This window comes from Chelonoidis abingdonii, chromosome 3, assembly GCF_003597395.2.
Source record: "Chelonoidis abingdonii isolate Lonesome George chromosome 3, CheloAbing_2.0, whole genome shotgun sequence".
Taxonomy (NCBI): domain Eukaryota; kingdom Metazoa; phylum Chordata; order Testudines; family Testudinidae; genus Chelonoidis; species Chelonoidis abingdonii.
Window position 1 is genome coordinate 49,852,323 of NC_133771.1, and position 13,167 is coordinate 49,865,489.

The 13,167-nt window shown below is 45.7% G+C and overlaps 1 protein-coding gene across 2 annotated transcripts in view; it reads left to right on the top strand.

Moving 5' to 3' along the window:
• ZNF451 (zinc finger protein 451) overlaps positions 1–8,025 on the top strand; it is a 77,097-nt gene extending 69,072 nt beyond the window's left edge. For both annotated transcript variants that reach the window (XM_032778401.2, XM_075063734.1), the window contains one exon: positions 7,030–8,025. In XM_032778401.2, the coding sequence (XP_032634292.1) occupies positions 7,030–7,082 (53 nt within the window). In that variant the 3' untranslated portion in view covers positions 7,083–8,025. The remainder of the gene's footprint in view (positions 1–7,029) is intronic.
• Positions 8,026–13,167: the final 5,142 nt, after the last annotated feature.

Genomic DNA, 13,167 nt, shown 5'->3' on the forward strand with positions numbered 1-13,167 from the left:
AAACCCTGATCATTCTCAGTGATTTTTTTTCTAGTAAATCTGACCCGTTCATCTAGTGGCTGCTTGTAGATGTTGACAAGGACCAAGGAGAGAAATGATCCTTGTGGGATTCCACAAGTGAGGGGCCTAGTAGTACCCATTTTAACACATTGACCGGGACCCTGGCTACCTTTCTCAGATGAGACAGCAGTATCATATGGGTGACAGTGTTGAGTACTGCAGGGAAGTCAGGAGGATGAGAGTGGATGTCTGTCCTCTGTCCATTAACAGCAGGAGATCATCCATCAAAGACACTAACGCAGTTTCAGCTCCATGGCCTGGCCTGACTCTCTGTTGTCTAGGATATTAGATGTAGTGAGAACCTAAACCTGACTGAATAAAAATCAAAACATTTTAAACCTGTATTATAGTAATTCAAATTCCTCTTTTTTGTGGCAATAATCAGATTTCCATCACTGTGAAAAATTATTCAACCTTCATCCCATTTTTTTATGTGCTCGTGAATCTGACTGTGACCTCCTTAAACGGAGGAGAAATTAAATTGTCATTTAATTTATTAACCTATGAGCTTAACAAGTACTAAAACTGCCTTGGGTTACCACAAGCCTTATGCCCTCTCAGTTCCTTCTTACCACCTGTGGTGATTAGTCAGAGTGCCTTTCCTTGCATAGCAAGGATTAGCGGTTTCATCTTTTCTGACTTCAAGCCTTAGGGGCTTGTAAATAGCTTGTTTATAGTAGTTACGTTAAGTAGTTGTTAACTGTAGTTAGAAGTTAGAGTCCCAGTGGGGACTTTGCCCCGGGCAGGGCATGCCCCGGTCTCTGGGGTTTAAGCCCCGTGCAGACTGTAATGGGCCTATGTCTGTAAGTGACACCCACAGCAGCTGCCTCATGTGTTGAGGGAATCGCATGTGAAGGACAAGTGTCATATTTGTAAAAAATTTCAATCCAGGACTCAGAGTGGGATATTCATTTGTGGTCTCTCCTCATGGAGGCTGCCCTTCGTCCAGCTTCCGAGTTGTCCCAGCAAGACTCACCTAATACTTTAGCCTTGATAAGCAGTGCACCCCCATCACCAGGCTCCACCCGTCACCACTCCCCATTACCGAAGCCCCAAAAGAAAACAAAGAAGCATGGCTCCCCAGCCCTGGGCAAGAAGGGCAATGGAACATTGGGCAAAGGATCCAGTTTGGGCCACCCGGGCACTCTGGAGCCATGTGTACGTACCTCCCCATATGGGGTCCTTAACCCCTTAAAAGATCTACCACCAACTCCTGAGAGTGGTAGGAGACAGCATCGATGCTTTCTCTGGCTTCCCTAGCACCAAGAGAGCAGAGGCCTCCACCTGCACTGCCAGTACCGCGCGTGCCACAAGAAACAGCAAAGGCTCCCTACAAGGACAGGCCAGCTGCTAAGATCCCTCAGGGGGCAGTGGAACGCCATTTATCACCCAAGACAAGGCAGTGCTCTCCTCCGCTGCACCGCAGATCTCTGGAGTCGCAGCCCAGACCCTCTGGGACTCACCTTCGGTCACCAGCACCATGATCACTGTCCCCACCAACTCAACACGGATCACCTAGGAAGCGGTGCCTGTCCCATACTACCAGCACTGTTCGTCCTCCTGCCGGTCATCCTCTCAGAGCAGATGTCAGTCGCCTGCCCCGTGGGAGTGCTCCCCATCATAACTCTGGTCCCCCTGGCACTGGTCTGCTCAATACTGGCACCAATTCTCTTACTTCAGGCACAGGTCTCCAGCATCAGTGGTCACCAGGCAGACACAAACGTTGACGGCCCTATCATGGGCACTGGAAGGGGATTCTTCTGGCATGAAAGGGCAATTCACCCCCTTGTTCAGACTCCTCCAGCATGACTGGGCACCCGAGGCTACATTGACATCGATGTTGCCTTGGCAGCCCTTCGAGTGACCTGCGCAGTGGTCTTATTGGAGTGCGTAGGACGTGCTGGTCATGACAATGCCCCCTTCGCAATGCTCATCTGCCACTGCCTCAGAGAAAGAGTTGACGATACCGACGGCACCAGGCTCGGTGCATGAGTCATGTTCGGAGGTCGGGGTAGAGGAGACTGAACCCATCCCTAAACCTCCCTCCCCAGATGATGCTTCAGGGCCGCCAGTGGTGGTACAGTCATCATCTTCATCCCCAGACAAGGCAGTCACGGGAGCCTTGAGGGCCAGCCCACTGGACGATTTCAAAGAATACCAGGTCACACTTTGACAGGTGGCCAAAAACTTGGACCTAGAGGTGGAGGAGATGGCCAAGCAGGCAGACATCGTGTTCAACATCCTCTCAACCTCTACGCCTGCCTGTGTTGCACTAACAATGCATGATAGGGTCCTCAAAATTGCCAGTGCCCTCCAGCAAACCCCCCCCCCCCGTCCATCCCTCCCACCTCCAAAAGGGCTGAAAAGAAGTACTTTCTCCCAGCCAAAGGGTTCAAGTATCTTTATACTCACCCACCTCCGGGCTCACTGGTTGTCTCTGCAGCCAACGGAAAAGACAAGACTAGCTCAACTCCCAAAAATAAAGAGGCCAAAAGACTGGACCTTTTCAGGGGAGAAATTTTTTCCACTGCCAGCCTGCAGTTCTGGGTGATGAACTATCAGGCCCCCTTGGGCAGATCCAATTTTAACTTATGAGACTCAGGGTTTGGCCCAAGAATTTGGCATCATGGCAGAGGAGGGCACCACGGTGGCTAGGTGCTCTCTCCAAATGTGGTGGGATGCGTCGGACTCAGTAGCTAGAATGATCATGTCAGTAGTGGTTATGAGGCGCAGCTTCTTTCTTCAAACTGCCGGCCTTTCCCAATAGATGCAGACCTCGATCCAAGACCTCTCCCGTTCGATGGGAATGGAGTCTTCTCTGAACAGATGGATGCAAGGCTGCATGGGTTAAAGGACACTTGGACCACCCTTCACTCACTGGGCATGCATATGCCGCAATCTGCATGGAAGCAATTTGGGCTGCCTCGCGCTGCCAAGGCTTTGTCACCTTTGTCAGGGTTCTGCAAGGAGAAAGGTTAGAGACATGAGTTTTAATCATCGCTGCCCTTCCTCCTCCTCCTCCTCCTGCTCACCCATGCAGTCTGGCCTGGCGAAGCATTCTGGGGGCTAGAAGCACTCATTTTGAAGGTGCACTTGAGAGCAACACCCCAATCAGTTTCCCGGCTCTATCTTGTTCTTTCCTCAACTGTCTACATCCCTAGCATTCAGCCTGGTTGTGGGTCACCTCAGACTGCTAGGTACTGGACATAGTATCTCAGGGCTATACACTACAATTTTTGGCTGCCCCTCTTTCCTACCCCACCATCTTCCCCGTCCCTTTTCAGCGACCATTCCCATGAGCAACTCCTTGTTTAAGAAGTCGAGAACCTCCTGCGCCTGGGGGCAATGGAGGAGGTCCCTTGGGACGTGAAAGGAAAAGGGTTTTATTCCCGCTACTTCCTAATCTCAAAGGCAAAAGCAAGCCTCAAACCCATCCTGGACCTGTCGCCTCAACAAGTCTCTCAAAAAATTGAAGTTTCTCATGGTCTCCTTGGCCTCCATCATCCCCTCTCTGGATCCAGGAGACCGGTATGCTGCTCTCAACTTAAAGGACACTTATTTCCATATTTTCAGGTCACAGACGCTTCCTCCGTTTTATAGTGGGTGGGCACCCTTTTCAATTCACAGCACTACTCTTTGGCCTCTCGTTGGCCCCAAGGGTGTTCACAAAATGTATGGTACCAGTGGCTGCTTACCTGAGACATCAAGAGGTCCAGGTCTTCCCATATCTTGACGACTGGCTCATCAAAGGCACCTCTCAAGCCCAAGGCCGTCAGCACCTTGATCTGGTAAATTGCACCTGCCACAACCTGGGCCTGTTAATAAATGAGAAAATATCCACCTTAACACCCATCCAGCGAATAGAGTTCCTTGGGGTTGTTCTCGACTCCACGTGAGCCAGAGCCTTCCTTCCAGAAGCTCATTTTCAGGCCATGTCGGACCTGATCTCCCTTGTAAAGAACCATCTGTTCACCATGGCTCACACCTGCCTGCGGCTGTTGGGCCGCATGGCCATGTGTACATATGTGGTCAGCCATGCTCAGCTCCATTTCTGGCCCCTGCAAGGGTGGCTGGCATCTGTCTACCTCCCTAGCAGACTATGACCTAGATTGGGTAGTCACGGTACCGGACTACATCAAGCTGTTCCTGAATTGATGGTTGGACCACAGGTTGATGTTGGAGGGAGTCCTCTTCGCGACCGTATCCCTGATCCTGGTCTCTGAGGATTCGGACCTGGGCTGGGGAGCCCACCTGGACAAGCTGAGCACCCAGGGCCACTGGTTGTTGGACGATCTGGCTCTCTCTGTCAATGTCAGGTTTGCTCAGAGTGGTTCACTTGGCCTGCCAGGTTTTCTTGCCCCATCTGAAGGGCAAGGTGGTGCAGGTCCTGAGGCACAACACTGCCACTTTATTGCATCAACAGGCAGGGCGGTGCCAGGTCTTTGGCCCTTTGTCAAGAAGCTCTCTGCCTTTGGGATTTTTGTATGCAGCATGCCATTCATCTAATAGCTGCACACCTGCCTGGAACCAGGAATGTGCTGGCAGACCACCTCAGCAGGACTTTCTCATTTCGCCACGAGTGGCTGCTCCATTCAGAGGTGGTCAGCATAATCTTCCAGAAGTGGGGGATTCTCCAGGTGGACCTGTTTCCTTCCAGGGAGAACAGAAAATGCATCATGTTCTGTTCGATCTGGGGAATAGACAGGGGCTCCCTGTCAGATGCCTTCCTCATTCCACGGTCGGGGGCAGTGATGTACGACTTCCTGCCAGTGCTATTAATTCACAGGGTCCTGGTGGAGATCAAGCAAGATAGGGCAAGAGTTATTCTAATAGCCCCCACATGGCCTAACCAGCACTGGTTCAGCACGTTGAGCCTTTTGGTACCCACCCTGCTGCAGCTGCCCCTCTGGCTGGATCTGTTGTCACAGAACTACAGCAGCCTTTTACATCCAAACCTGGCAGCACTGTACTTGACGGTTTGGCTATGCATGGCTAGGCGCAGACAAGTGGGTGTGCTTGGCCCGTGTCCAGCAGGTCTTGCTGGGTAGCAGGAAACCCTCCACCAGAGCAACGTACTTGGCCAAACGGAAAAGATTCACGTTTTGGGCCTCTGAATGGCATATTTGAGCTGAGCAGGAGATCCTGGATTATCTACTGCACCCAAAATCCTCCCTCCCCCTGAACCTGAATCTCATGTTGTTGAGGCTTATGGGGTCTCCCGTTGAGCCTCTGGCTTCCTGCTTCTCTCCTGGAAGGTCTCATTCTTGGTCGTGATATCATCAGCCTGCAAGATGTCTGAGATCAGAGTTCTTACTTCGGAGCCATCCTGTATGGTCTTCTACAAGGATAAAGTCCAGGTGTGACTACACCCAGTGTTTCTGCCCAAGGTCATTTCCCAGTTTCATATATGGCCAGGACATATACTTACCAAGTCTTCTAGCCTAATGCATCAGATGAGGAGTGCAGGCTATATGCTCCGGACATCAGGAGTGTGCTGGCCATCTACATAGCTAGAACAAAGCTATTCCATAAGTGAGCGCAGTGGTTTGTTGCGGTGGCAGACAGAATGAAAGGTTGCCCAGTGTCTGCTCAGAGGATTTTGTCCTGAATCACGGTCTGCATTATTCACTACTGCTGTGAGCTGGCGAAAGTGCCTCTGCCGGCGATTGTGATGGCACACTTGACTAGGGCACAAACATCATCTGCAGCCTTCCAGCCACAGATATCAATCCAAGAGATCTGTAGGGCCGCTACCTGGTCATCTGTCCACACGTTCATGTCTCATTATGCGCTTCCCAGCAAGTTCAAGACGATGCTGGCTTTGGCAGAACACTGCTGCAAGCTGCAAGACTGTGAACTCCGAGCCCACCTCCATTGATACTGCTTGTGACTCACCTAGAATGGAATCAACATGAACAAGCACTCGAAGAAGGAAAAAACAGTTACCCACCTGTTTTGTAACTGCTGTTCTTTGAGGTGTGCTGCTCATGTCCATTCCATTACCTGCCCTCCTGCCCCTCTGTCAAGGTTGTGAACAAGAAGGAGTGAGAAGGCCGTAGGGCCGGCGGCACCTGAGATACTGACCTGAGTGCGGCACTCGAGGGGGTGCCACAGCTGGCCCTATGGATACCACTAAGGCAAAATCTCCGCGCACATGGGCGTGCACACACCTAGAATGGAATGGACATGAGCAACACATCTCGAAGAACAATAGTTATGAAAAAGGTGGATAACCATTTTATTCCTCATTCTGCCCTGCCAATGTGTTTCAGTTCCCAGCTGGATCTCGATTAACTATATTAGGAGCAAGAGAGTTAGTTCAGTCTCCAACCCCATTCATTCCTGTGCCTCTCTAATGAGGTTTGTAACAATGGTACCAACTAAGATTATATGTCTTGTGATTACAATACTTGTTGACTAAGAACTGGACTGAACCAGATCAAAGCTTCTCTGTTTTATGGAGCTTTGAATTTTTTTTAAAAAAATTTCCTTTTCTGGTTTTCTCTTTATAACCTTTAAGTCTGATGTCATTTATAACAAATACCTGGATAGTTATTTTTGTACTTGTCACCTTAACTAAAGATGTCCTGACATGAGGATTAGTGTGATCCAGTGAAAGGCTGTTCTCATATTTTGGAATTATGAGGCATAACAAGAAAACGACAGGTTTCAAAGTAGCTGCTGTGTTAGTCTGTATCCGCAAAAAGAACAGGAGTACTTGTGGCACCTTAGAGACTAACAAATTTATTTCAGCATAAGCTTTCGTGGGCTATAGCTCACTTCTTCAGATGCATAAATGATATATCTTCTAGTTTGCTTGCCGTTTTGTACTCTATTCTTTATTGTGTGCAGTCATTGTCAATCATTTCAAAGCTGTAACTACTCCTCAGTTGCCTAGTATTAACATAAGTATGTGCATTATTTGTTGGTTGCCAACCACAATTTGAAACTCTAATCTTTTTTACTTAGAGGAAGATGTGGAATTACAAGAAGCTATCAAACGAAGCCTGAAGGAAAAGTAAATGAAGATACTCCTGTATGCAAATAGCATGCTATCAAAGCTGCTTACAGAAGTGGAAGCTTGTTCATCCTTTAACAAAGGGTCAGAAAATACTGCTTTAAAAATGTGCTTATTCCTTTAATGGTTACATTTGTAATTATTATGTTGCTGATTGTTTCATGCAACTAAATTAACAAATGGAGCTTATGGATGTATGGTTTGCAACATCCTGTATATGACAAAGGAAAATAAATTGTTAAAAGCCTTACACATTCTTTTTCTAATGATTCATGACTGACTTTAAGTTAGGTTCTTGTTCTAATCTAGGCATGTAACTTGAGGTAGGCTGATCTTATACATGTTGTGGTGTCTTTAAAAGGTTGTTCATTTAATTCTTCCATTGTAAAAATTTCATTGTCTCATTTTACTTTTTCAGTGTACCCTTTGCAACAGATAAAAATAGTAAACCTCAGTTACTCAGACCACCTTGCCTTACTGATAATTTTATAAAGAGAAGCTTAGTCTCCAGGCCTGCAATTTACAATTCATGGGCTCACCCCATGCCTGCACAAAGCTTTACTCCACATGAGCACAGAGGTATGCCCACAAGTTGTAAATTGCAGGATCAGTGTCCTAGAATGTACAGTTGTTTACTGCTATCTTTACTTTTAATTTTTTATGAATGTGCATATTTTAATTTGAGTATGAAAGCTTGTTATGTATGTTGGTTTACAAATCTCATCAGCTGTGTATCCTGTCTTGTTTAAGGCTGAAGCAAAGTTTGTAAATAAAAACACTGAAGCAAAAATTGTTTGCTAGCAAAATCCCTCTTTGAGGTACAAGTTAAATAACTTAAACAGGGAAGTCCTTCCTGTATTCCATCCTCTTTATAGTATGCATTTGTTGGTTTTCTAAAGGTGGCGTTTCAATATTTGACTATAATTAAAAACATTAATTTTTTTGTATGCTGTCCTTAATTTTTTGATAAGTTCCTTTAGCTTTCCCTTCTCAAGCTTTTCGATCCCCTTTCTTCCACAAAAAAATACCTGTGCATGCCAGCTGGCTTTACTTAGTTTATCTAGCTTCTGTTGATTGTAGATATAGAGGAAGGAAAGTTTAGTGAAATAAAATACTATCTCTACATTTTATTTTTTGCATAAACACTTGGCAGCTTGCCTGTAACTGGTCTAAGTCCATCATATAGAGAAATACTTGTTCTCTAAAAATGAGCCAGATGTATTAAAAAGGAACACCAAATTTTACTGAATGTAAACCCATCAAAAAGTTAAAGTAACACTCAGCTGTAATTCCTTAAACTTCAGAAATATGCTATGAAATAGTGACATGGACTTCCATTTTTGATATGTTATCCCTGTTGCAAATAAAGATGACCTGAAGCCACTCATCTAGAGTATCTACTGAGGAATTTCACAGCTCTTTCACAATCATACAAGTAGCTGAAAGATGCAATTCATTTGAATTCTGGTAAACAGTTTGGAAAGGGCTTTCACAGTTGTTGGAAAAAAACTTGAGTCTTGAGGCTGGTTCAGAACACTGCTCTTCAACCTCCTGAACACCAGACTCAGTCGAACAAATGATCTTACTAAACAAGCTTTCATAATAAAATAAATACATTCAAAGCAGATCTTTCATCCCAAAGAGCTTTTCATACTACAACGATAATGGTTTGTAAAATTATTTTAGGCTGAAAGTCCCATTCTAGGTATAGTGTATTTCAGATTATCCTAATAATGTGTGGGGGACAGATTTTATATGGATAATCGGGAGTTCAGAGAATCAAGGGAGCAGGAGACATTCAGCAGTGGGGGAGTGTCTGTCTCCTGCCCAGGGATTTGTCATCCTCCTTGCATCCTTCTCCTTGCATTCCTTCTCCTGCATTCCTGCCCCATGACAGCACAGCTGCAGAGGGCTCCCTACAATGCTGCAGGACTGGTGACACCTCATCACTGTGAGCCAAAAGAGAGACCCCTGGACAGGACTCTGTTGTACCCCACCAGGATTATAGCCTTCTCTGTACATTGCATCTGTGGGGATTGGCATCAGTGGCAGCACAGGGAGCCCACTGCAGCTCTGCTATCACAGCCCCTCTCACACTCCTGTGACAGCGGGGCTGAGAGGGCTTCCTGTACTGCTGTAAGAGTCATTCAGCAGCGGGGTGGCCTCACCTGCAGCCAGGGACTCGTCCTCTTCCTCCTTAAATTCCTGACCAGGGGTCTCTGCTCTGTTGTCCAAAGTTCCATGTTATCTGAATCCCTTCCTTTCCCCCCAGCATGAGATACATGAGGGACAAGAAAGGGATTTGGATATGAGATACGTTTGGGTTTCAGATACATGGGAGTATACTGTATAGAGTATTATTATGAAAGCTTACTTCAGCTGAGACACTTTGTTCTTCTGGGCGGTAGCGATGGGTAAGCCTGAATACATAAGCTGTTTATTCCCCTCTAGAGTCGGGTACCTTGGTTTCGGAGCAGCTGCCAACTTGCATTCTTTATCCCTCACATCAGCAAATGCTGCAGTAAATATAAAGACTGACTATACATGTTTGCCTATGATCAGGTAAGTGCTATTATCCGCATTTTACAGATGGGACCTAAGTCACAGAAAGGTTAAGTGACTTGCCCAGGGTCACACAATGCTTGCAGCATAGTTGGCAATTGAACCCTCTTATGTCAACTCCTAGGCTAGTGTCCTAACCACAAGACAGTCTTTCCTCTAATTAGCTGCATGTGGTTCTATTTTCTACCTAGTCAATTAGGCTCTAATAATTAGAGCAGCCATGTATGTTCTAAAGAATGTCCACAAGTATGGCTACCCTGATTTCTGTCTATGGTTTCCAGGATCTCTAAACAGTTCTCGACTGCCTGACTCATCCAAAGTTTTCTCAGTTACCACATCCTTCAGCATAATCTTCCTGCTCTTCCAGTCTCATAAGTATGGAGTCTCAAAACAACAAAATGTGTGTGTCCAGATTATTCACTTTCATATCAAGAGACTCTGCTTTATTCTCCAGTCAGGACAAGGTGTCCTGTAATCTACCTGATTCAGAATGTATTGCTCCTAGCAGATTGTTTGATAAATCTTAGCTAGCTGGCTGACTCAGACTCAGTGCAGGCACCCTACATGGAAGGGTCTGGATCTGAAATTTGTGGTGGCAATTCATGTGGTGAAAGAATTTGACTGCCCCTTTCCCTTTGTAACATAAAGCAGTACAAGTGACTTGTTCATTAGACATTTACTTACAAGATGTTAGAATTCATTTTTCACCCCATCAGAATACTTGTTATAAATCATTTTGTTTGCTTTTTCACAGAGCTATTTAAAAGAAAACATCCCCACTCTGCCTTGCCAGTTCCTACCTTTCATTTTAATGTTGTAACATTCAAATAGGTGTTCCCTGCCTTCCAATTTAATGTTATTGTAGCATTTGCATAGATCTGGTATATAATGTTCAAAAGAACAATAGTGACTCCAGATGTTTTGCACACCCACATTTGCTCTGGTGAGTATTAACTTAGTTCTATGACTTTAAAATCCCTGCCACGGGTTCTTTACCTTTTGATGCTCAATTTGTTTGTGGCAGACTTTTCTTTGGTCGTACGCGTTTCTCTGTCTGCCAGGTACAAAGAGAAAATAAGAGGCCAAATAAGTCGGCATAATTGTCATGAAACTTGTTATGGCCACTAAAGTTTGATCCCTTTCTGGCTGCTTTTGTAAAGATTAAACTAAGATCACTGTCTCTTCTGTGGATTTTTTTAACTGTGAATTATTTGCCTTTATGTAATAGCTTTGTAGACTAGGTAACAAACAGGATTATTTGTATCAACTTCTTAATGCTCAGAAATAAGTACTATAGCTACCTATAGGGGTCAGATCCTTTTGGAGTCTGAGGAAATCTCTGTAGATGGGCCTGTGTGGTAAATATTGTGTGATATGTAGGCCCTTCTAATCTTTGCCAAATATGGTTACGTTTACAGAGCTAATGAGGTCACAACATACTTTCTCTCCTAAAAGGAAAGTCTTGCATGCTATCTTTGAGATATTTACAATAACTGCTACCTCTGTTTTACAATTCATTTAACATAGAAACAAAACAGATGGAGTTGAACCTGAAGTTAAGCTCTTTTTCACTAAGGCCTGGTGTACACGGGGGGAGGGGGAGAGAAATCGATCTAAGATATGCGACTTCAGCTACGAGAATTGCGTAGCTGAAGTCGACGCATCTTAGATTGACTTAGAATCACTTTGCATCTTTGCGGCACAGGATCAACAGCCGCCACTCCCCTATCGACTTTGCTTCCTCCTCTCGCCGAGCTGGAGTTCAGCAGTCGACGGGAGAGCAATCGGGGATCGATTTATCGCATCTACACTACACGTGATAAATTGATCCCTGATGGATTGATTGCTACCCGCCATTCCAGCGGGTAATGTAGATGTACCCTAAGAGCTTCTCTGCATGAATAGTTACTGCACTTTTACCACAAATCTACCCTACTGATGAGGGCAGTGCAGTGACTATTGGTGTGGACCTTGCTGATGTGCACTAACAGTTCCTTAGCATGTTTTGATCTATTCTGTTTCAAATTGGCCTTAGTTAAAGCACACTAAGGAACTTCTAGGTGCATCAGCAGGCTTTATGTGGACATACAGTGTGTGGCATGCTGATGCGAGGTAGATTGAAACCCCAGAATGCCACGAATTAATTTCATATAGACAAGCTCTAAGTTAATCAAGAGAGTCTGTTCTTAATCTACCTTACATCTACTTTTCCTTGACATCTTTGAACTGACTAGTTTTCTTAAATATTTCTTGCAGGAATTAAGTCAGGAATTAAAATACAGTTATAACATCCTGGTCAGATCCAGTGGTTAAGGTGTGAGAAAATGTTGTGTTTTGTACGAGTTTGGCAATCTATGGACAATAAGAGTACGTCTACATTACAGGATTATTCCGATTTTACATACAGCGGTTTTGTGAAACAGATTATATAAAGTCGAGTACATGCGACCACACAAAGCACAATAATTCGGCGGTGTGCATCCATGTACCGAGGCTAGCGTTGATTTCTGGAGCGTTGCACTGTGGGTAGATATCCCATAGTTCCCGCAGACTTCCCCTGCCCATTGGAATTCTGGATTGAGATCCCAATGCATGATGGTGCAAAAACAGTGTCGCAGGTGATTCTGGGTAAACGTCACTCATTCCTTCCTCCATGAAAGCAACGGCAGACAATCATTTCACGCCCTTTTTCCCTGGATTGCCCTGGCAGATGCCATAGAATGGCAATCATGGAGCCCATTTTGCCTTTTGTCACTCTCACTGTATGTGTACTGGTTGATGCTGACAGAGGCAGTACTACACAGCAACATTCATTTGCCTTTGCAAGGTAGCAGAGATGGTTACCATCCCTATTGTACCATTTGCCATGCCATTGTAAATTGGCAATGAGATGACGGTTATCAGTCGTTCTGTACCATCTGCTGCTGTCATAAGTGCTCCTGGCTGGCCTTCGCTGAGGTCGGCTGGGGGCACAAAGACAAAAATGGGAATGACTCCCCAGGTCATTCCCTCCTTTATGCTTTATCTAAAAATAGAGTCAGTCCTGCCTAGAACATAGGGCAAGTGTACTAGAGAAGCAGTGTACCAGAGAGTACAGCCGCTTCGTGTCAGATCCCGCAGAAATGATGAGCTACATGCCATTCTAAGGGGTGCCCCTGCAACAACCCCACCTGTTGCTTCCTTCCTCCCCTAACCCTCCTGGGCTACCGTTGCAGTGTCCCCCCATTTGTGTGATGAATTAAATAAAGAATGCAGGAATAAGAAACACTGACTTTTTAGTGAGATAAAATGAAGGGGAGGCAGCCTCTAGCTGCTATGATAGTCCAGGCAGAACATTAAATGGTAGCGGGGGAGAGGAGCCCAGCCTCCCGCTGCTATGATAGTCCAGGCAGTACAGAATCTTTTCTTTACACATGAAAGGGAGGGGGCTGATGGAGCTCAGGCCCCACTTGCTACGATGAAGACTGTTACCAGCCGTTCTGTACTATCTGCCGGGAACGACCGGCAGTCATTCCTATTTTTACCCA